The sequence below is a fragment of the Cavia porcellus genome, unplaced genomic scaffold (assembly GCF_034190915.1).
Source record: "Cavia porcellus strain 051 isolate PalLab524CR breed Dunkin Hartley unplaced genomic scaffold, mCavPor4.1 scaffold_5, whole genome shotgun sequence".
Classification (NCBI taxonomy): Eukaryota; Metazoa; Chordata; class Mammalia; order Rodentia; family Caviidae; genus Cavia; species Cavia porcellus.
In genome coordinates, this window is record NW_026947488.1 from 83,415,233 (window position 1) to 83,437,619 (window position 22,387).

The 22,387-nt window shown below is 43.0% G+C and overlaps 2 protein-coding genes across 3 annotated transcripts in view; one reads left to right on the plus strand and one right to left on the minus strand.

The window, feature by feature from the left end:
• Positions 1-1,223: 1,223 nt before the first annotated feature.
• On the minus strand, positions 1,224-11,376 carry Shox2 (SHOX homeobox 2). Of its 2 annotated transcripts, none has more exons than XM_003476312.3 (5): positions 10,898-11,376; positions 7,760-7,968; positions 5,382-5,439; positions 4,994-5,082; positions 1,224-3,496 (listed from the first exon to the last, which is right to left on the minus strand). In XM_003476312.3, the coding sequence occupies exons 1-5, from the start codon at positions 11,244-11,246 to the stop codon at positions 3,203-3,205; spliced, it is 999 nt and encodes a 332-aa protein (XP_003476360.1). In that variant the 5' UTR covers positions 11,247-11,376; the 3' UTR covers positions 1,224-3,202. The 2 variants fall into 2 exon arrangements, with proteins under 2 accessions (XP_003476360.1, XP_003476361.1); XM_003476313.3 differs by having other exon boundaries at positions 1,224-3,460; positions 10,898-11,373.
• Positions 9,494-22,387, plus strand: part of Rsrc1 (arginine and serine rich coiled-coil 1) — a 413,588-nt gene continuing 400,694 nt past the window's right edge. Inside the window, exons 1-2 of the mRNA XM_005006761.4 lie at positions 9,494-9,547; positions 10,713-11,171. Of these exons, the coding sequence (XP_005006818.3) occupies positions 9,494-9,547; positions 10,713-11,171 (513 nt within the window). The remainder of the gene's footprint in view (positions 9,548-10,712; positions 11,172-22,387) is intronic.

Sequence of the window (22,387 nt, forward strand, 5' to 3'; positions counted from 1 at the left end):
GGTCCCCGGAAACCGCAGAGCCCGCTCGAGGGGGCTGGGTAGTGCTGGGCCCGGAGTCTGAGGGTTCGCGCCCAGCAGGGTCGCAGGCGGGATCGCAGCCGAGGCCACCGCGCCCGGGCGCAGCACTCAGGAAGGTGTTTGTTATAACCCACCGCGTTCTGCAACCGGGACCCCGCAAGGCCTGAGCGCCGAACCCGGTAACCCGGCAAATCCTGCTGTTACAAGTCTCGGGACAGAACCGCCCGCGTCTAGCCCGAGGGGCAGGCAGCTGCGAACTCGGCCTCAGAGGGGGGAGCAGACTGGGTGCCACGGCAAGGAGCCTGCTAGAGGGGTCCCCGCTCCCTCGGTCTGGAGAGGGGCTGGCCTGAGACACGCTCGCTCGGGACACCCCCAGTCTTCACCGTGGCTCCCCGCGCCCCGAGAGCCCGGCGCAGCTCACCGCGGGTCAGGCCGGCCAGGGGGTGTCTTTGCGTCCTTCACCCTTCCCCACCCCGCACCTTCAAGTCGTAATAGCACCCCCCGCCCCCCGGGCCTAAGAAACGCGGAAACCCAGCTTCTCCGCGATCTAAGCACGGTTTAAAACCAGGCTTTTCCTTAACACTGTCCTGCCTCCTTTTTCCCTCTCCTAAACAGAAGGCAGCTGCTTCCGCCAGAGCGCCAGGCAGAGAGGTGGGGGATTCGTCTCCACTATGCCCCCGACCCCTCCGCGTCTCCTCCCAGCTTCCCAAACAGCAGTGCCTGGCTCGGGGAGGCTCAGCGACCTGGGACCCGCTGACGGTGGTGCCACTCGTACCAAACCCAGGTGCATTTCTTGTGGTCCCACTTTCCTTCCTCCTAAAATGTCCCCAAGTAAACTTCAAACATAAAAGTATAGCAAAATGAAGAATGAGAAACTGTCTTGAAGAAAGGGACTTCGTTATTTTACTTTTTATCTGTTCCCTTGTTAACTTGATATAACCCAGTTTCTAACCAGGTGCATAACGCGGTGAGATGAGAAAAGATGCGCTCAGCGCTAGAGCGCCCCAGAGCCTCGCTTCTCACTGTCCCTTGATGGTGGCAGGTTGGAGTCCAGGCTCGCACTTTCCTAAGTCTGTGTGTCTGTGTGTGTGTGTGTCTGTATGTGTGTGCGCGCGCGCGCACGTCTGTTTGTGTGCAGAGAGGTAAAAAAAAGTGAAAGAGAAGAAATAGAGAGTGTGTGTTTGATTCACCAAAAAGAAAGGAGACACTATCCTGGATATTTTAATAGTAACTGGAACAAAGATGACGCGAACCCCATGAAATGAAACAATACTATTTTCATTCAATTGATCGCAAAGTGTCTTCGATTAATAACTTGGCACTTATTTAAAAAGATTTAACAGAAGTGGAGCCGTAAAATTTTGTACTGACAACACGTCATGAGATAACAGCATCTTCTTTTGTTTAAAATAACTTAATACACTAGAAAAAATATGGCAAATATAAATAATTTTGTTTTCATGGAGAACAAATAGTTACAAAGCTCAACTGCACACCAAAGTTCAGTTAGAAGAGCTTTTCCTCTTTCTTGTAAATTAGGAAAAAAAAAAAAAAACCTAAGGAGGCTTGCTACAGAATTGGGATACAGATTGATTAGTCCAGGGCATCCCGAGTTAAATAGCTACACGAATTGAAACAGTAATAACAGAAAAGATTACATGAATAGATACACCTTTGTGGAATAAAATGCAAGTGTTGAAAGTCAACCCTCAGTTCACAAGTTATAGCCAAAATAAACTTTGTTCGTGTGTATCAACATATTTTACACAAATCTAGTGCCTGTATCTAGCTGGGTGTTATTTGAGGGGACAGAGAGGGAGGCAATAAAGCACTGTCCTCAAACAGGACTTCAGGAAACCAGCCAAAGGGAATACAAGAAAAGGAGAGTGAACTAACAATGACTGAGCACCTACTATGTGTATGTACTATACAAGGTTGTGTACCTTCATTATTTCATTTGATCTTCCTCTTTTCTTTCTCCTTTCCCCACATTTTCTGCCCATCTCTATCTTCTTGGGACAATCAGTATAAATTTTCCCCCTTCGGACTTTTTTCTTTTGACTCCCCAGGATCAAAGACAGGGCAAAAATTATATATCTATATCTATATCTATATGGATGTATATCAATTTCCGGATGCTTTTCCTACTGAGATGAAAATGGAGTTGAGTGCACGTGAGTAAGGGAAGGAGGGACACCATCAATGGAATACAAGTAACATGCAAACCAGAATTCACTGTCAGCAGTCCGGACAGTTCTGCCATAATGTTTTCTCAGAGGAATCACTGTCTGTGGCATCGTTTGTTTTGCTTTTTGCATTAACATCGTTTTCGTTTCCCCCTTTGTCTTCACACTGTCTTCTCTCTTCTTGCTGTTCCATACATGGTGGGTTTAAACTCAAAGCATCTGATTCAACGTAAAAGGAGGCCCGCCTCTCTTATCAAATTTCTCGTATTAAAGTGAACTTCGCAGAAAAAGGTCAGTTTCAAAACCTGTGAACTTCCCAGCTGCGCACTTTTTTCATCTTAATTCTTTAAATAAGTAAACCTCTGCTTTCTGTTTTGCCGTCTTAGCTCATTTTAAAAAACCATACCTTTAACTTGGTAACACCCCCCCATTCTCTCGAGATTTGTCCGGGTAATTTTCCATATTTTTAAATGTATAAAATACTTTAATTTTTAAAACTGTTTTTCTCCGTCGTTCTCTCTCCGGTTGCAGCTTCAGCCAAATATTATCAACAAGAAATAAGATCCCGTTCTCTTTATTTTTTTTTTTCCTCTCTGATTTGTCTTTTCCACTTTTTCTCTCTTTTTAAATCAGCAAGGTTTTTCCCTATGCAAGAGTCCACCGCTGCAGCTTTGCCACGAGCCTGGCTCGGCCGTCCCGCACTCCCTGGTCCATGCAGTCTCTCCAGACTTCCCCAAACCTGCTTCTAGAGAGCCGGATTCTAGGCCTACGGGTCAAAAGGGCTGGAGCCACGGGGCTGGCATACACCTAGTGGGATCCCGGGTCCCGCGCAGCGTCCTGCCCTCCGAGTCCGGGATGCAGAGGGCGACAAGGGGCGCCGCTGGGCGGAAAGAGGGTCGACTTCAGAGCTCTGAGGGGGTGACCGAGAAGCAGCAGGACGCGGAGGGCGTGCAGGGTGGGCTCCGCTCCGAGGCGCGAAGGTAGCGCTTGCACTGGCGTCACAGACCCAAGGCGGCCGCATGCTTTTTGGCTTTCAGTCTGAGATCGGCGATGCTGGAGTTCTTGCTGGTGGTTTTGGCAGCGGCGGCCGCAGCTACTACAGAAGCAGCGGAGGCCGAGTCCGCGGCCAGGGTAGCAAGCGGCAGTCCGAAGGGCGGCGCCGGGAACATCATGTAGGGCGCGTGCGCGGCCAGGTGCGGATGCAGGTGGTGGTGCGCGTGCGCCACGGCGCTGTCCAGCTGCAGCTGCGCCTGAACCTGAAAGGACAAGGGCGTCACGTTGCAATGACTATCCTAGGGTGACAACAGAATAGAAACAGAGCATTAACGGCGTCCAGCTTGGCCAGGTGAAGGTTGGGGTAGGGGAACAAGCAGGGGGGTTGGCTGAGCAACGGTTCCGGAGGGAGAATGTCTCAGCCTGTTGCTGAACGTGGGGAGCCACATGGTTAAGTCCTTCGGCTTGGGCTAATTTCCTTGGGCCTGGACACCTGTCTGCACGAGTGTGCTGCCCCCTCGAGAGTTGGGCGGGTTAATGGGCGACTGAACTGCTAAAACACTGCCCACCTCGAAATCGCGATTCTACATTAAAAAGGCTTGGAATGAGAGCTCTAAATTTCTCTTCGCTCTTCTGCCATACATCTCTTGCGAAACTGCTAAAGCACTGAAGTACTATCAGGAAGAACTTCTCTATCTTAGTGTGGTAAAACTGTTATCTTCCCAATTGGCATAACTGAGTCAGCAGCACTCCTAACTTTTACGGTCATAAGAAGTACCTGGAGATCTTTTAAAAATTCAGATTCTGCATTAGAAGGTCCTGAGGTTCTGAATTTCTAACAGTCTTCCAAGTGGCATGGTTCTGATGGCCTGAAGACCTCCACCTCCTGAGTAGTACCAGTTTCCTTTTAAGTTCTTCCTTTCCTCTTTTTCCAAAAATCCTCTCTTATTTCAAAACTCCCAAATCAGGATGCCAAAATCCTATGGTGGCAAGAGGGCTAACATCTCCCTAGCACTTACTCTCATTACAAAGGCATACCCAGGTGTCTTCCCAGTTCAAGGTGCTGGTGACAGAACTAATCAGGAAATCACAGTTGTGCCAAGCAGGGGTCCTAGCTAAGGATGGGGAAGGTCAGGCACTGGTTGGGAAAGGACTTTGCCCTCAAGGTTGGAGATTGGGGAGTTCAGAGCACTGGGATTTCCCAGGATTAAATCACTGCTTTCAGGCTGTCCTTTTAAAAATGTACTTTTAAAGGTTTCTTTATGGCTAAGATAAGGATTATAGAGGAAGGACAGCCCTGGGAAGACCAAGGCTTCCCTCTTCATCATATATGAAGCTTTGTTTGCAGAGATAAATTTTTTAAAAACAAGTCTGAGTTGGAGCACTTGTTTTTGTTTATTTTTTGCTGCCAGAGACATTTAATGTGACTAAGAGATAGAAAATACCTAGAAAAATAGAGGGCTGCCTTAGAAATATGACTATTTTCTATATTGGATTTGACAAAATCTTAATCAAAAGGCATTTCCCTCTTCTCCCCAAGTGCAATCTTTAGAGCATTTTAAAAAGACCATTTACTGTCCACAGGACCCTATGGGATTTCCATGAAAAACAGAAAGGACTAAACATTCAGAACCATGACACTATATAGGTTTTTAAGAGGAAAAGGTCCACTATATCACCTTGAAATCAATTCTTCCACTGTGTGGACACTGGGCTCACAAGGGATATTCAGTACTCCAAACAAACATCCAGGTTTTTTTACATTTAAAAACAGCTTAAAATGAGACTATACTTACCTGCTGAAATGGCATCCTTAAAGCACCTACATTGACATAGGGTGCAACTCTACAAGCTTCAAATTGGCTAGCAGCCCCTATAAGAACACCTGTAAAGAACAGCACAAAACACAATACTATTAGATTAACATTTCTGGTATTGTTTTCCAGGGTTTCAAATGATGCCAAGATAGATTCCTTTGGAATTTGACTGTTACTTTTCTAAACAGCTGTCATAATTAAAATAAATATAATTGACTCCCAAACTTTAGGACTTTAATTAACTGTCTTTAGAGAAGTTTTTGATATCAAGGGCAATAATTACTTTTGAGATATTTTCTATCTTTTATTAGCAGTATTTTACACTTTTCACTTATAGTAGCAAATGTTTCTTGTATGAGAAGCATACCTTTATGGAGTTGATTTTCTTGTTTTCTACATTTAGCTCTTCGATTTTGAAACCAAACCTACAAGTTGAAGAAGAGAAAAAAATCTAGACATTATAACTTAAAAAAAGTTTTAAACTATAAGAAGTCAATAAAGAGTAATGTTTTAGGCAATGCTCGAGTGATATAATAAGCAGTCTTTAATTTATATAAAATAGCCTTAGTTTCCAAGCTAAAAATGTAAATGAACTACAAAAATAGAAAGATTTCATAAACTTTCATAAAATTAAATTTGTTCCTTGATAAATTACTACTAGTATTGGTTTCATCTTTCCATGGAACAGAGTTCCTAAGACCTGATACCAATGTCATACCTGACACCAATGTCATAATGGGTATAAATGTTTGCCCAGTTAAGACGTGACAACAATGGACTTAGCAATAGCCTATAATATTAAGTTAGTCCATAACATTAATTAGCCTATAATATTAATTAGTTTGAGGAAAAACCAAACACTAAAGAAAATAGTGATTCTTTGGGGGAGAGGCGTTTAGGGGAAGAGAGGTAATTAATGTCATAAAAGCCTCACTACAAAGAAGTTTAGAATTTCTCTGTTTCGCTGTGCAGCAGAGTGTAACACAGTAGCAGAATAATTATGCTATTATCATGATAATCTAATTTGTTCATATAGAAAAAGCCTCTGTTTTCAGTTAGGACAGAGGAAAGCTTTTAAAAATAGCTTTAAAACCTAAGTAAAAGTATTTTTTGAAAGACCAAAATACAGTTAACTTCTTGAAAGGAAGAAACAATCTCTGAAAGGAGATTGGAGTAGGAATCAAGTAACTGCTGGGTATTTGATTTCTATCCTCTTAAATAATTTGCAAACTTCTAGATGCAGTATGACAGATTTTTTAAAATTCAAATAAAGCTTGCTTTCATACTCTAGCTCCAATAGTACAGCATATTGATCGATTTACAAATTAAGGTTTTAAAAGCCTATGAAAGGAAAATATTGCTTTACAGCTTTCTCTGGTATATTTTTAAAAGCAAATGCCACAGTCAATGTAAATCTTCAAAAATTCCCCTGCTACTTAGTGTAATAGAAGGGTGAATTTCATGCCAGGGTGGCATCCTTTGTATAACTCACATGGCCCGAGGCTTCTTGACTCTTTTTTTCTCCTAGATGAGTTGGGATTGAGATACTATTACTCATAACTGTAATAATTATAAGGGTTTCAAGGGGCTACTATGCCTCTAGAGATTTCAGAGCATAGAGCAAAGCAGGAGAAGCTTTAAAGGGAAGGTTCTGCTGTTGACGCTGTGATGACCAAGGCAGCCTATTATTGCTTTTCTCCTTCAACATTACTGCTGGTTTTTCCCCCCTGATCCTATTACAAGATGCGGAGAAGCCCCATAAGAATTGTGCATAGTTCGATACAGATGGTGGTCTCTGTGCCCAGAGACCCAGGGAGTATCTGTTACAGCGATACTTTGTAACAGCTGCAGATGTTCTAGCCTAAAACTGCTCCATGTGTTCAAACAAATAATGACCATCATTTTCTCCTATTTTATTATTTGAGCGGAAATACAATCTGAAACCTTTAAATTTGTTCCCCATAAAGCGGGAAGAATGTGTATATATGTATGTATATAATTTTCCTCCTTAATTGCCCCCAAAGCCTACTTTTGCTATTACATTCACCTCAACAACCAATAAAGAAAATCTGCTGTAATCTTAACTTCATGGTGCATGACATTTGCTGGGGGTCAGGTTTTGAAAATACCACTATTAAGATATGTGGGTTGTTTTAAAATTGAGTTCCGGGATTGCTGGTTGCCTTGGATAAGCGAACAAAGAGTGACCAAAACGCGTTCATTTTTCTGTTTTACTCACAGTTTGAGATCCAGCGCCAACCCTGGACTGTAAATTTCTGCACTTAACAATTGCTAATTTTCTTTATAGTCTGTACATCTATAAACCTAATTGGCATATCCGGTTGGCAAACCCCCTGAGCAGACCCTCAATGAAACCCAATTCAGGCGAGCAAAATACTTGTAACTTTTAAGGCATCTAGAGATAAAACGTTTTCTGTGGGATTTTTTTTAAGGCTTATAAAAGTAGGCCCATTAGGATTAAACCACATTAAAGCCAGCTCAAGGCGAGGGGGGTGCAGTTTATACAAACTCTGGGAGCAAGCCCAGCACAGCTTTCTTCTGCAGAGAACATATGTTGGGATTGGGGAGGGAGTATAGGGTTTAGATCCGATTTACAAAATAAGACCTATACCTTGCCCCTTCTCATTCTGCACTAGGGCCTCGAACCAAGCTGCCCCTCCGACTCTGGGTGTACCTAGGTCTTTGCTCCCTGGGCCCACCCTTGATGCCCTCATAGTCTGGTACCTGCACTCGTGCCTCCGACAGCCCCAGTCTCTGGCTCAGCTCCTCACGCATGAAGGCATCCGGATAGTGAGTCTCATCAAAAAGCCTCTCCAGCTCATTGAGTTGTTCCAGGGTGAAATTGGTCCGACTACGCCTTTGCTTGATTTTGGTCTGGCCTTCGTCCTCCATCCCTTTGGCATCCTCTTTGCGATCCTTCAACTCGGGGGATACTAGAGGGGGGTACCACGAACCAGACCACGCGTGCGTCCATGTACACACACATCAACACACACCAACATTCAGCAACACACACACACACACAGACAAAAACAGCACAGCAAATCTAGTTACCAGATTTGTCTTAAGAAAGGTAGAAGTTCCTATCCTCTCACGGAATCTGATCCAGCCCTTCACCGTATGAGGATGATGAGGATTTTGGAGACGTGCAAAGGTCACGCCTGTGTGGCCGCCAGTGGACCAAGGCAGACACACAGCACCCACCTCCCTAGCGCGGTGGCCTGGGCTTGTCGCTGCGACATCCACCCCAAGGTTTCCTGCCCTTCCTTGCCAACACCAAGTGCTTTCTTCCCATCCTCTCTGGCACTCACTCTCTCCACGCACTTACTGAAATCAGAAGCGCCACGCCGGGCCTCCCCTAGAGCTCGGGCTTGGTAGAAGGGCGCGGCGAGGCCACGCATCGGCTTTTCAGGCCAGCGCTGGCCCCCTGTTAGGCCACCCCTCGCTGCCTCCGGCCCTTTGACTCCCACAAACTTGCTGATCTAATTTAAGAGCAACTGGAGAAGGGTCGCAGCCGGGAACAAGACACCGGTACTGCGCTGCTCTTGTAGCCGCATCTCCTTTGATGGCGGCGTGGTCCTAGAGTTCGGGTCAGACCCTATGGATGGTTTCCCGCGCAGCCAGACAGTTCCCGTCCCTTCTGCCCAGCCCAGGTTGCATGAGTACAAACGCCCACGCCATGTTGGCAGCCTGGAGGGCTCGCTCCCCAAGCCTGGCCAAAAGGCAAAAGGCGGAAAATCAGCCGCGGGTGGTCCGGCGAAACCCACCGCTGCTTCAGCTCTGCCTCTCTCCCTCCCGGGTGGAGAGGCAGACTCGACCCTAAAAGCTTAAACCCACAGAGATCAACAGGTTCAAGAGAACATTCCCGATCCTCGGTTTCTATTGGTCGCTTAAAGCCTTTTCATGCACCCAGCAGCTCAGATGTTTAATAAAATATGCATTTTCTCTGCAGTTTTCACACACATCCGTTGTTACTTTCCTGTTCTCTTCCCTTTAAAAAATCAGAGCTCTGCAAGTGTGAACATTCAGCCACCCAACAGATATTAATAGCTACATCTTGGCCAAGGGATAGTGATCAGGGGAAACAGCCTATCAATTTAGGGCTCCCCCCCATCCTTCATCTTCTGCAACAGACACAGAGATTCGAACATTTAAACTACCTATTCTGAGTCAATATATATAGTCGACACTGTTTGCAGTTCTGCTTTAACTCGGATCTTAATCATAAGTATTAAAAATCATTTCCAAGCGAGTCAGTCTACAGAGAAATTAGTGTCTACCCTGAACTTGAACATCAACAATACCAGAAACTGTGTCCTTCCAGACTTCACACTCAAACTATGCCATCTGATGGGCTGAAGAACCCAGGGCCTGAAACTGTAAACCCACAATTGGGACACTGTGTTGGGGCCTTCCCCACGGTTATCTCACCACTTTCCAAATTTAGGAGGGCACCGTATGGGATCTATGAAGAGTCTGAGGGTCTCAGCTCAGCCTAGCAAACTAGCTGAGGTAATCTGAAGTATTGCACTAATTTCTAGTTCTCAGAGTTTGTTTTGTGGACATCTGTCCTTTGTCCAGGAATGAAGCAGATAACATTACAGTAAACACGAGAGGCCAATTAATAAGAAAACATTGCCACTGATAAAACTGTAGTGACATATAAACCAGAAAACGTACACTGGTGATTCTGCAAAGCGGGTGGTAAGGCTTTGTCTATGTCTTGTCATTCAGTGGAAGCCATCAAAGTTTTGGGGCATCAACGAGAAAAGTCTAAATTTCAAGTCGATTAATAAAACAAAAATTTAACAAAATTTATTTTGTCCCCAAATTTCCACTTAATGGCCTAAACAAGAACAGTCAGTGTTATAAACAACTTAATTGCTTGCTTAAATATGTGACTCTACGCATGTCACATATTTTCTTAATTGGAAAAATATGGCAGTACTCCACTTAGTGCAGCACCGAGTGCCAAATTAATTTTATTGTTGAGCTCCTTTCAATTGGTTCAGGACGCGCCACCATTTAGATAAAGCCATTTTCTAACTCTTCCCTGGTACCAAAGAACCACCCTCACTCCTTACACACACACACACACACACACACACACACACACACACACGACCAAAATGCTAGATGATTAGAAGCAGTAAAAGAATTGTGTAAATCTGGAAAAACATCATCCACTGTTCAGTCCCTGAATAGAAACATTAACGTCTCAGCCGGGAAACGCCACGAAGCCCAGCCCTTAGCCTGTCTTGCCTTCTCTCTGCCTTCCTACTTCAAAAGGAGTGGGAAGTTTGGGTCCCTAAGATCCAGCGATTCACGATGTTTTGTGGAGTTTGAAGTGTCTTAGGGGCAGCTCCAAATCCGGGGACGACCTCAGTCTGGGTCTGTTTGTCTGTCTCTCCCTGCTTCCCTCTTTCCCTTCCTACCTCCCTGAAGCTAGAGCAGAGGTTCGCAAACTGGAGGCTGGACGTTAGCCTTCATCTGGCCCCAGGTCCAGCCCCAGCCCAGCACGAATCCCCGGAGCCAGACCACGCGAACTTCCACGTCCGCCCTCCCGCCGGCGGTCCTAACTGAGGGCCCAAGACGCAGTCGGTGAAATCGCATTTCCGTGCAACCGGAGTCTGCGGCCAGGATGCGCACTGACCTCCCTCGCCTTCCCCCACACTAGGGCCCACGCGCGACCTTGCACCCCACTGGCTCTCTCCCCTCCACCGCCGCTCTACTCTGCAGAGCTGGGGTCCAGGCCCCTCTCCGCGGACGGCCCCCTCCCCGCTGGGCCTCGGGGTCCTCTCCCGCCCGGGAGGAGAGAAGGCGGGAAGGGGAACCGCGGCCGGACCGGGGTCGGACCGTTACCCTCGGTAAGCCGCGGGCTGCCGGGCTCTCTGCTCCTCTCCGCGGCGCCCATGTCCAGCTCCCGGCCGGGAGAGCGCCCTCCTCCAGCTCCTCCGCCTGCTCCTCCTCCTCCTGCACCTCCTCCGCCTCCTCCGCCTCCTCCGCCTCCGCCTCCTCCGCCGCCGCCTCCGCCGGCCGCCCGGACTGCGGGGCTGCTGCGGTCGTCTCGGCCCGGCTCGGCGCAGCCGCTCGGCTCCTTGGCCCCGCGCAGCGGCCCGCTCTCCAGCACCTCCCGGTACGTGATGGCCTCCTTCTTCTCCTTCACTTTCTGGTCAAAAGACTTGGAGACGAACGCCGTGAGTTCTTCCATCGCCGCCGCCGCCTCCGGTCAGCCCCGCGCTCAACCTCTCCCCGCTGAACCCCGCTCTTTTTTTCCTTCTTCGTTTTTTACTGCTCCAGCCCCCCCAATAACAACACATCAATGGGGCAGGGGTGGAGGGGGAGAGGGGGGAGGAGGAGGAGGAAGGAGAAGAAGGAGAAGGAGAGAAGAAAGAAGAAAGAGGAGGAGAAGGAGAAGAGAAGTAAGAAGAGCAGGAGCAGGAGGAGGAGGAGGAGGAGGACGGGGAAGGGGGGAGGAGGGGAGCAGGGCGGGGGCCGCGGAGGGAAGTGGGAGCCGGTGCTTCCCCGCCGGAGCGCGCCGGTTCCGTGTTAAGATCTTTGACAATTCTTCCTGCGGAGAGTTCAGATCTGATGGCCGCGCAGCGCTTGAAGTCTCACTATTTATACTTCCGAAAGGCGGCCCCCGTTCGCGGGGAATTACCTCCCCTCGCAACTCGGAGTGAGCCCCTTCCCGGGGAGCGGCCGCGCCACTACCTGGGGTGGGAGGGGAGGGGGAGCAGGGGGAGAGCGGAGCGGAGCAGAGCAGAGGGGGAGCCCGGGGAGACGCCGCCGAGGCAGGACGGCGGGGCGCAGGGGCGCGCGCGCAGGCTGGAGTCGGGGCGCGCGGGAGCGGGAGGGCAGGGGGGCCCGCGGGGCGGGGAGGGCTTTCAGGGAGCCCCGGCCGCCAGTGGCCTCGGTCATTAATCCAGGATTGACAAGAATCCCTAATTAATTTAATTAGCCGTGGGTTGTGCGTCGGTGTCACGACTTAGTTAAGCACTGGGGGTTTGGATGGAGTCCGCGGGGGCGGGGCCAGGAGGACGCGCACAAGTGCGGGCTCCCGAGGCGTCCCGGTCCCGTCCCATCCCCGAGCCCGCAGCCACAGCCTGCCCGTGTCCCGGCCGCGCTGCTGCCCGGCCACACCATGTTGAGCCCTGCTCTTTGCCCTGCACCGGGCACCAAGCAATGAACAGGCCCTGCACCTCCGTCCAGCCGCCCGACCCCGCGTCCCAAGCCTGCATCTCTGCCCTCCGCGACCCCCAGCTCCACCACGCAATGCCCTTCTGGCGTCCTGGGGCTCCCAAAGTCAGGATTCTCTGCGGTCTCCGACCAGGTCTCCTCTGGGAGAATCCTGGCCGGCATTCAGTCTGAGCCTGGGTGTGCACACTCCACGTCCAGGTCCACCACTCCACTACTCACGTCTCGAAGTCAAAATCCACTCCTGCGTGGACACATTCGACTTGAAGAGGCCGGTTGACTTAACACATTTCTTAAGCAGCTGTTCCCTGACAGATCCCATTTTAAAGTGTTTCCCTAGTGCCCGGTCAAGGACAGCTCCACTGCGTTCCCTCGTGGAGGTCTCTTGATGCTCTTCCCTTGTCCCTTTTTACTGTTTGCACTCAGATCACTCCCAAGATGCACCCGGAGCATTTCGTTAACTTCCCGGGAAACAGTCCAGTTGGTTTTCTAATTTTGAAAAACAAAAGATTATCCTTCTTCGAGTTTGAAAAAAGCAAACAGCGACGTTAAATTTTGTATCCCGTCAAATTATTTTTATCGTGTACCTGTCCAAAAAGAGATGCTGGAGGAGAGAAGGCTCTCCTCCTTCTTTCTAAAATACAATTTAAAATTTAAAAAATGATACTTCTGGGCTATTTTCATGGAAGTGGTTTGTTATAGGAGAGGAACATCTATATTCCCGACTCATTTGTCTACATTGTGCAAGCAGGTCTTGCTGTGACTATGTAAGTACCTCAAAATACAAAAATATTTACATATGCAAAGTTACATTTACTTGAGTGCATAAACAAATTTTTTAAGTGAGGCTTTAGAGACTTTCAAGTACAGTATACTGAATGTTAATGCCGTCTTTCTAATGTTAAACAACTTTGTTCCTTGTCTTGGATCCAAGAATAAAATAAAAGCAATTACAAAACATTAATATGTATAGCTTTTACAATTCATTAAAGGATTAAAACAAAGTCAGCAAATACTTTGAGAAGTTCTGTCAAAACAATCTCTAGCATTTATAAAAGGAGAACATGATTTTTCAAATACGCATACTTAAACATTATATAACTTTGTTACATTATAATATCCTGATTAAAATACTCCTATTTGGTGAATTTATGGAAGATGAAATCATGCTTTTTAGAAATGTTGCTTTGCTTTTTCTCTGAAATTAACTTGCCTTCTTAAACACTCTCTCTTTTGATATTTTTAGACAAATTATTAAGACTTCAGTAACAATAGTTTTTAGGAATTGATTATATGAGTACTTGCTTTTATTATTCCACAACACACTCAAATATCCAACTTTCCAAAGTTATGGAATTTAAAAACATGATTTCATATCGGGTTTTGATCTGCTTGCTATCTGTAAGCACTTTAATGCTGGTATTATCACAGGGGATTAACCATAAAACTTTAGTCTTTGTGAAATTCCATTTTTGAGATTACTTAGCAGAATGACCAGTCATAGATTTGACATTCCAATAGCTCACAAACTGAGATGTTAAATAAATATTCACATATTCAGTAACATATGTTAAAGTCTGATACAGGATCAGGAGACACTGCAGCTACTTCTTTGTTCTTTTAGGTACACATCTTTTAAGTCTCAACTTATATTCCATCTACTGAGTTTGACCACCTTAAGGGTAATCAGGGAAGTCTGAGATACGACTGTTGCATAATTCAGACCAATAGGTTTTCCTGTGATTTCAGTTTATTGGCTTATTTTACATTTATGGTGGTATTGCTATCAAATTGAGCTGTGAGAACTCTGCAGTGTCTGCTGATGGATTTTTAGTTGGCTAAAGGAATTTTTTCTTTTTAAAACAAGGTTTAAAACTTTATTCTAATAAATGCTATGATGTTCTACTGATGTGCTTAATGGCAAATATTTTTTAGAGATAACAGTTTAAAAAGCAGTTTTGAAACAAAATCATTGAGGACAAGGCTCAGCTGACAGTCTGTGGACAGATATACAGGTTCCAATAAAATTCAGGACCCCAAGGGTTCCCAGCTTTTGAATTATTTAAAATAAACATGTAATTTAGCATTTAAGTATTAAAACGGTTCCCTAGAATTGGCTTGTTACGATATTTATGAGAATATATATGGAGGTGATTTTCATCACTAAAATGTATATGGAAAACGATAGCTAAGTTATCTAGCAGTTATGAATGAACTGGTTTTCACAGTTGACCCAAACCAAAGCTAACAGCTTATGCATCTCCTTAGTAATTTTTTTAGAGTAGATGATTTTCATGCAAGGAAAAGTAATGTAGTCGCAGTATAAATTAAATTGTTTTAGTTTCTATTGGTTAAAGTTAAAAAAGCAAGCCCTACACATTTGATTTCTCTCCCAAAAGAAACTTCCTCGTCCCGTATCGGGCTGTTATTCCTCTATCAACTAGTTACTTTAATGTGAGAAACTAATTGGCACCCAATTTGTGAGAGCCTTCACTTTCAGGACAGACGGAACACCAATTTTCAATGCATTTTTTGCAAATAAATTATTAGTTTAACCACCTACGACCCTATACAGACACATTTCCGTGATTTATTATTGTTGGGCGAGTTTCTCCCTCCCCCAGTGTGAGATATCCAATTTTGCTAAATGTGGGTGTCTTATACTTTGTATAATGCAGATTTGTTTACTGATTATCTGTGACGATAACGGAGATTACTAGAGCGGTGAAACCCTCTATTCCATCTTTATTGCTTTTTGGGAACAAGAAAATCCAATTATGCAAACACACACGCACACGCACACACAACCCACTAAACAAAAAACTGGCGGTGTGACAATCTACTCCCTCGGCATTCCCAAGCCTGGCAGCCCGCATCGATACACTCGACAACTCGGCTGACCCTGCCTAGCGCTGGAACCAGGAAGGCGCTGAGCTTAAACTGAAGCAAGTTCGGAGGCCGCTGGTCTGCAAAAACGTTTCCAGGTCTGCGACGCTTGCACATTAGCCGGAGGTGCGAGCCCGAAGGTCAGGACCCAGGTGATGCCGGCATCCAGAGCCTGGGGGGCGGCGCCGCGGCTGCGGGGTTGCGAGGCCCTGCTCCTGCGTGGGACGCCGTGGGGCCTGGCGCAGCCTGCGGCTGGGAGCGGGCCGTAGGCCGAGCACCGCGTGCGCCCCGCGGAGCGATACTGCGCGTGCGCCGCACCCGGAGAGGGCCGGACTCTGGGTCCAGGATGGGGGTGATACGCGTTGGGGAGAACCTTAGTGGGTGAGCGGCCGCGGGCTTCTAGGCCAGTCTGTCTGCACAGGGTGGGAAGTTAGCTGGCTGCTTCCTCATTTCCCCAGTCCATAGTCCTTGATCGTTGCTTTTCCGTTTCCTAGTTCATTCCTGCTACTAACCTGGCCCTTACTCACAGTGTCCAGGTAAATGGAGAAAGACGGAAGCTGTGTCTTAGTGCATTTCACTCACCCAGTCTCCTCTCTCCCTTAGATCCACTTCCTTTGCAGTTCTGCTATCATTTCCCACCTCACACAGGTGGTACAGGGTGAAATTCACCGTCTTGTTTTGAAACACAGATATTCAATACTTGCCTTAAACTTTATACTGTCCCTTGACTTCTGAGGTTTGGCCATATAATCCCGAGCAAATGGTTATCCTGAACTCTTGACTTCTGTGAGAAGATATAATCATCATAAATTACATTAGGATAATCTTAAGTCCTCCCTCAGAGATTGTATTTGTAAATATACACTGGTAATTTAAAACAACACTTTTTAAAAAATTCTAGAATTAGGCCTCCAAATTGTGTTTTAGCTGGCTAAGTAGGAGGAGGTTAAATAAATTCACAGGAAAACAGGCAAGTTGTCATCTTTGAGTCCAGATGTAAAAGCTGTAAGTAAGGGAAATATACCGAGTTCTCAGGTTTAAGGATTGTGGCAGATGTGTTTGAGAGCCTTTAAGGTCTTATCGATACTTACTTTGCAGACGAAGGCAATTTCTTGCTAAGTGGTAGTATTGAATTGTTCAGCAAGAAGGATGAAGCCCTGCATGGTGACACATGCCTGTAATTCCAACACTATGGATGGTGGAGGCAGGAGTATCACAATTTCGAGACCAGCCCGGGCAACTTGAAGAGACCCTGTTTCAAAAAATGAAGCACTGGGAGTGAAGCTTAGTGAGAATGCCCTGGGTTCACTACCACTATCTAAAGAGAAAAAAAAAAAAAAAAAAAAAAGCTGAAAATGTCTGAAAACGAAAAACAACAAAACAAAACAAAAGACACAGTTGGCATCTATTAATTGGCCTTACTAACTCAGTCATTCTTAGGTTACTCACTATGTAGAGTTGGGTTATGTATTGGAAAACTTCTGTAATAGGGTTGTTGTAATAGACATCTAAGCTCTCAGCCTTTATTTCAAACTATTGTAGGTCATCCCTATGATTGATAATGCTTTGTTTAAAAAAACCTTAATTTTTGGTTGTGATAGGAAGATTGTTTTGACAGAATTTCATCTCTCTTGAATTTTACTTTGTTTTTCCCGAATTTTACCACTATTTTACTGCTTTTGCAAGATTCTGTACTTGTTTGTGGATTTCTTTGTATGCTGAATAGTATTCTTCCATTTTACTTTCTTGAAAAACTTTGAGGTAGACTTCCCATTGAAATGACTATGATTTTTCCCTTCCCCTTCCTTCCCTGTTCTTTACTTTTTTCTTTTTTGCTATACATCCCGAGTCAAGGGTGATAATATAGTTTGACATGGCAATAAATGAGTATTGCAGGAACACACATAAATGGATATGTCTTTTTTTTTTTGGTCTTTTTCTTTTCTTTTTTTTTTTATCAGTACTGGGGATCAAACTCATGACCCACACACTTGCAAGCCAAGGCGCCTATGCCGCTGAGCTAAATCCCCAGCCCCAATGGGCATGTCTTCTGTGAACCATTGTTCTCTTAAATTGACTGCTTGTTCCCCCTAAAAATAACTCCTTCTTATACTCATATTTATAATTGGACAAAAGAACCACTTGTGTATGTCTTTGAGTTTTCTTGAATTACCACATTTTGGCTTCACGTTATCAGTCAGTGATCTGAACTTTACAAGAGTTTTGTAAATTGTTGTTCTGCAGTCGTTACTTCCTGTGGCTTCAGTTCTGTAGTAGTAGTTGAGTAAAGGTGACAGCCATAAAGCTACTACCAAGAAGAACTAAAGTGAGATAGAAAACTGAGCACTGTAGGTGTTTTTGTCCCCATGTTTGGCTTACACTTACTGGTAGATTGCAGATTGTTAGCCTGTGGAACCACTAAAAATCTGTGATTGATTCATTATTTTTATCATATAGAGCTATTAATGTATCTTTCCGTACTGCATTGCACTTACCAGTGCAATTGTGTAAAGAGTTCTTTACTAGGAGTAATGTAAATTGATTATTACTATTTGAAGAGCAAATGTATAATATTGATCACTATTATTGAAGAGCAAATATATTTACTTATATGCTCATGAAATTATGAAAACCTAGGGGTAAATTTTTAGGGTGGTCAGTAGGCATTCAGTATTTGTCTTTAGGAAAAGGCTATTTTAGGAGAAGCTCTCTGATGTCCTGTTAGTGTTTGATTCCATTTCTGTATAAATGAAGTAAATTAAAATTATAGCTTTTTACTATCTCTTGTTGAACTTCATTATACCTCTGTGATTTTCTGAAATGTAAATGTGTTACTTGAATGAATATATAGTTTGTGATAGTGCTTTTTCAGCTAGTTTTTACTAGTTCCTCAAAGAGAGGATTTTTGTATTTTCATTGATTTTTCTGGGATACAGGTAATTAACATGTCTTCTGTAATGGATGAGTTATTTTATTTGTAGTTAGAACAAAGAAATTTATACCCATTGTCTCTTGTTCTTTTATTTTGTCACCAACAATATAGCGTGACTGTTGTTTGTCACTGCTTTTTTTACACATTTTCCTTACACAGGAACGTAAGCAAGACAGGAATTGAGAATGGGGATGATGGTGGGTACATTACAATGTGGTTCTTAAACTTTTTAGTCTTAGGATCCTTTTATATTCTTAGAAATTCTTGAGGACCACAAGAATTTTTATTTACTTGTGTAACATTAATATTTAACTTAGTAGTAATAAAAACAAAAAATTCAAGCATTTGTAAGTTTATTTGAAATAATAAAATAAGCCCAAATCACATTTGATATGAAAAAAAAATCTATATTTCCTAAAGTTACACAGTGAAAGAAGTGGTGTTATTCTCCATTGTTGCAAACCTTTAACGTTTGGCATAGAACCCAGCTGATTTATCATCTACTTCTATATTCAGTCTGTTGAGATGAGTTATTTTGATAGGACTTTAAAGAAAACCTGGCTTCATACAGATTTTTAGGAAAAAATAGTATTAAAAGCTGAATGTGGTGGTGTAATCCTGTAATCCTAGCTTGGGAGGCTGAGGCAGGAGAATCATTTGCAAGTTTGAGACCAGCCTGGCTACAAAGTGAGCCCAAGGCCAGCCTGAACAGCCTACTGAAATGTCTCAAAAAGACAAAAAGAAAAAAAAAAAAAAAAAAAAAAAAGGGAAAGAAAAAAAGATAATGTTTCAGATAATTGCTTTTTTTTTTTTTTTTAAATGCTACACCAAAACTTGACAGGTAGTAATTTCTTATAATGTGGTATTTGAAATGATTTCAGTGAACTTTCATTACTTTTTTTATATTAAAATCTATTGGTCTGATTTGCACTGACTGAATCTTTGAAGTGCACAGAGTTTGTGACATTTTTCATTGGGCAGCTGGAAAATACTAGTTCATTGAGTTAAGCATATCTTTGTGACGTTGACATCCTTTGTTGTATTTATTCATTTTTGTTAATATCACCACTGATTATTTTGTTTGTTTGCTTGTTTGTTTGTTACTGGGGATCAGACTCCTTGTACTTACCAGATAAGCACTTGTTCCTCTGAGCTAATTCTTTGGCCCATTATCACTGATCTTGTAAAGTAAGGGAAGTACTCAGAAGCTGTCAGTCTCATGGTGGCAGACATAATTATCCAAAATTCAAATTTTTACCTTCGAGGTTGAACTTTCTTTCTCATGGTGCTGCATATTGGACCCAGAGTGTTTATGCTGCATAAGTACTCTACTGTTGAATTACATCCCTAGCCTGAGAGCTTGAATTTTATCATTAACAACAAATATTGTTAGTTTTCCTTAAAGAAAACTCTTAACTTCATTCATTTTGAAAAAAGGTCTGCCAGATACTGAAGTCTGAATCATCATGGTTTGTCCATTTTTTGATAATAAAAGCAGCTAGTTCCATTTGCAGTTTTGTTGCACAAACGTTTTTTGAGACAAATATCATTCTTTAGTATGTGATAGAAATTGTGCACGTTTTCCTTTTCATCACACAAAATGTAAAAATGTGTACTCAAATAATGAAATTTAATAAACTTAATGATTTTTACTTTTTTGTGAAGGACATTCTTAATTGTAGCCCTCCCCCCATCCCTTTTTACAATTACTGAGGCTTCCACTTTGATTTGTGCTAAAGTGCCAGTAGTTTTGTTCACCCTTGGTACAAAAGTCACCATAGTGAAAAACTTAGAAGTTTTAGTATTGAAATGAAAATAATTTTGACCTCCTGAATCTCCTGAAAGGATCATAGAGAACCCTGAGGTTCTCAGACCTACTTTGAGGCTTTCTGGTACACTAGAATGTCAGTCCTATTATTCACTGATATATTCCTTATACCTGGCACTCCTACTGTTCTGGGATGTTTTACGTATCTTCAGTGTTAGGTCTGAATCTGTATCGTCTTTGTTGGTTTATTTTCTATTTTCAGTGGAGCACCCAGGTTGACTAACTTCCTAAAGGGTTAGTCTGAAGCATAATTTTGAGACTTTGTAGATATCTAAAAAGGTCTTTATTCTGATCTCATACTAGACCAGTGATTTTCCTGAGATGCAGGTTCTAGATTGGAGTGAATTTTAGTCATTCGCCATTGTTTTCTGTGTTGCTGTTGGAAAGCACCATGCATTTTATATTTCTTCTCCCCCTGCCCCTTTGGAAGTTTTTAGGACTTTTTCAATATTCCCAGTGTCTGAATTCAAGCTAATTAACTTATTTTTTTATTTTGGTGGTGATTAAGCCCAGGACTTCCCACATTTTATGTGCTTACCATTGAGGTACATCCTTAGGTCTAGTGTCTTAATACATTCCATTTTGGAAATCCCTTTGATTGTTTTTGGATAATTTTCCTTTATCTCTTGTCTATTCTTTTATTATGGAATCAATTAGATATTGGACTTTGTGGATTGATCTTTTGCCTGTTGTTTTGTTGTTGCTTGTCCCATTTTCTTTTTACTTTCTATAAGTCTTTAACTTTAACACTATTATGTTTAAAAAAGTTATCATTTGTTTAAATTTCAAGTTTTCTCTCCTGTTCTTTGAATGTTTCTCCTGTTCCTTTTTTGCAGGATCATTTTCCATTTTTAAGAAAATTACTGTGATTTTCTTTCTTGAAGTTTTTTTCTATATACTTTCAGTCTACAGTCTATAAGTTGCTTTTTTTTTCTTCTTGATTTTCTGTTATTTATTTTTAATTTATGTAGAGTGCTGGGGATTGAACCCAGAGCCTTGCACACTGACCATGTTCTCTATCACAATGCTATACCACAGTGCTATACCCCCAGATTTGGGATTCTGTGATAAAGGCTTTTACAATGTTTGGTTTTCTTTTGTTTTACCTTTACTTATATGCCAACAGAAAAAAGTTTACTGTGTTTAAGGTTTGGACTTGTTAACTATGGCCTAGGTTGTAGGCAAATAAGAGATTGGTGTTTTTTTTTGGTGGACCCTGAGGTACTTCTCTTATGTATCTTTAATTGCATGCTGCTGGGTTTTCCTTGAGGTGAATCCTCCATTTCCTTCCTAGGATGCACACTGGCCTCAGAATCTTGGCCGCAAACATGCAGGTGTCTGTAGTTTTAGCCATTAAATTGAGAGCTTTACTTAATTCCTTTAACTTTATTTTGGCATCACTCTCCCTTTTTTTTTTTTTTCTGAGCCCTTGCACCATTGATCCCTTCTTGCCCTAAATAAACCTCCCTGTAGGGATTAGGGAAGAGTAGTCACTTGGCTGGGTAGGACGGGGTGGGAAATCTGGTAGATTATTTCTTTTATAGAAATTCAGTTAGTTCTCCTTTTTTTAGTTTCACGTGTTATCGTGCCTGCTGTGGTATCTGGTGTCCCAAATTTCTGATTCATTCTGATTTTTTTTTTCCCATGTAATTTGGCTTTTCTCGTTGAAATTCTCTGTAGTTGCCTGGTGTTCTGCTTTCTTTGCTCTAAATCCTCTAGTTTTCATTTGCTAAGTATCTGTTGACATTTCTTGTCTACTGTTCCTGTTTTTTTTCTCTTATAGTCTCTTTATTTTTGTGAATTCTTCTTATTCCTTTATGTTTTTGTTTTTGGTACCAGGGATTGAACTCATGGCCTCAGGCTTGCCAGGCAGGCACATATGACACTGAGCTAAATACCTGCTCCTATTCCTTTAATCTTATTTCATTGTTTTTTTTTTTTTTAAACAAGACCTTAGTAAGGAAGTAATAAGTCATCATAACTTAGTTATTTGTGGGTAAAGAAAATTTTTAAGTTCTTAAAGATAAAAACAAAAAGGAAGAAGAAGCTAAGAAATAAAACTTACCAGTTAATTTTTTATATATTCCTTAATGGATTTTTAAAATATACACACATGGGTATATATTTATTATGTGTGTATTATGTATGGCTATATTATATATAATTAGATATTATATACATGTACTTATATATGTATGTATTTATTGATACGGGAGCTTGAACTTAAATATTTTACTACTGAACTACATCCCCAACTCTTTTTAGTTTAGTTTAGCTTTTTTTTTTTTTGGTACCCAAACCACTCATTGCCTCCCCCTTACCCCATTGGATGGCTGTATTACAGGAATGAAACCAGATTAAATACACAAAAAGAAAATGTCATCATTTATTCTGACATAACAGTATTGAATTCAGGTATTTTATGGATCACTAGCATAGTAAAAATATTTCCATCTGTATCTTTTAAATTTCAAAGTGATCACATTAAAGACCTGAGGTTACAAGGGAC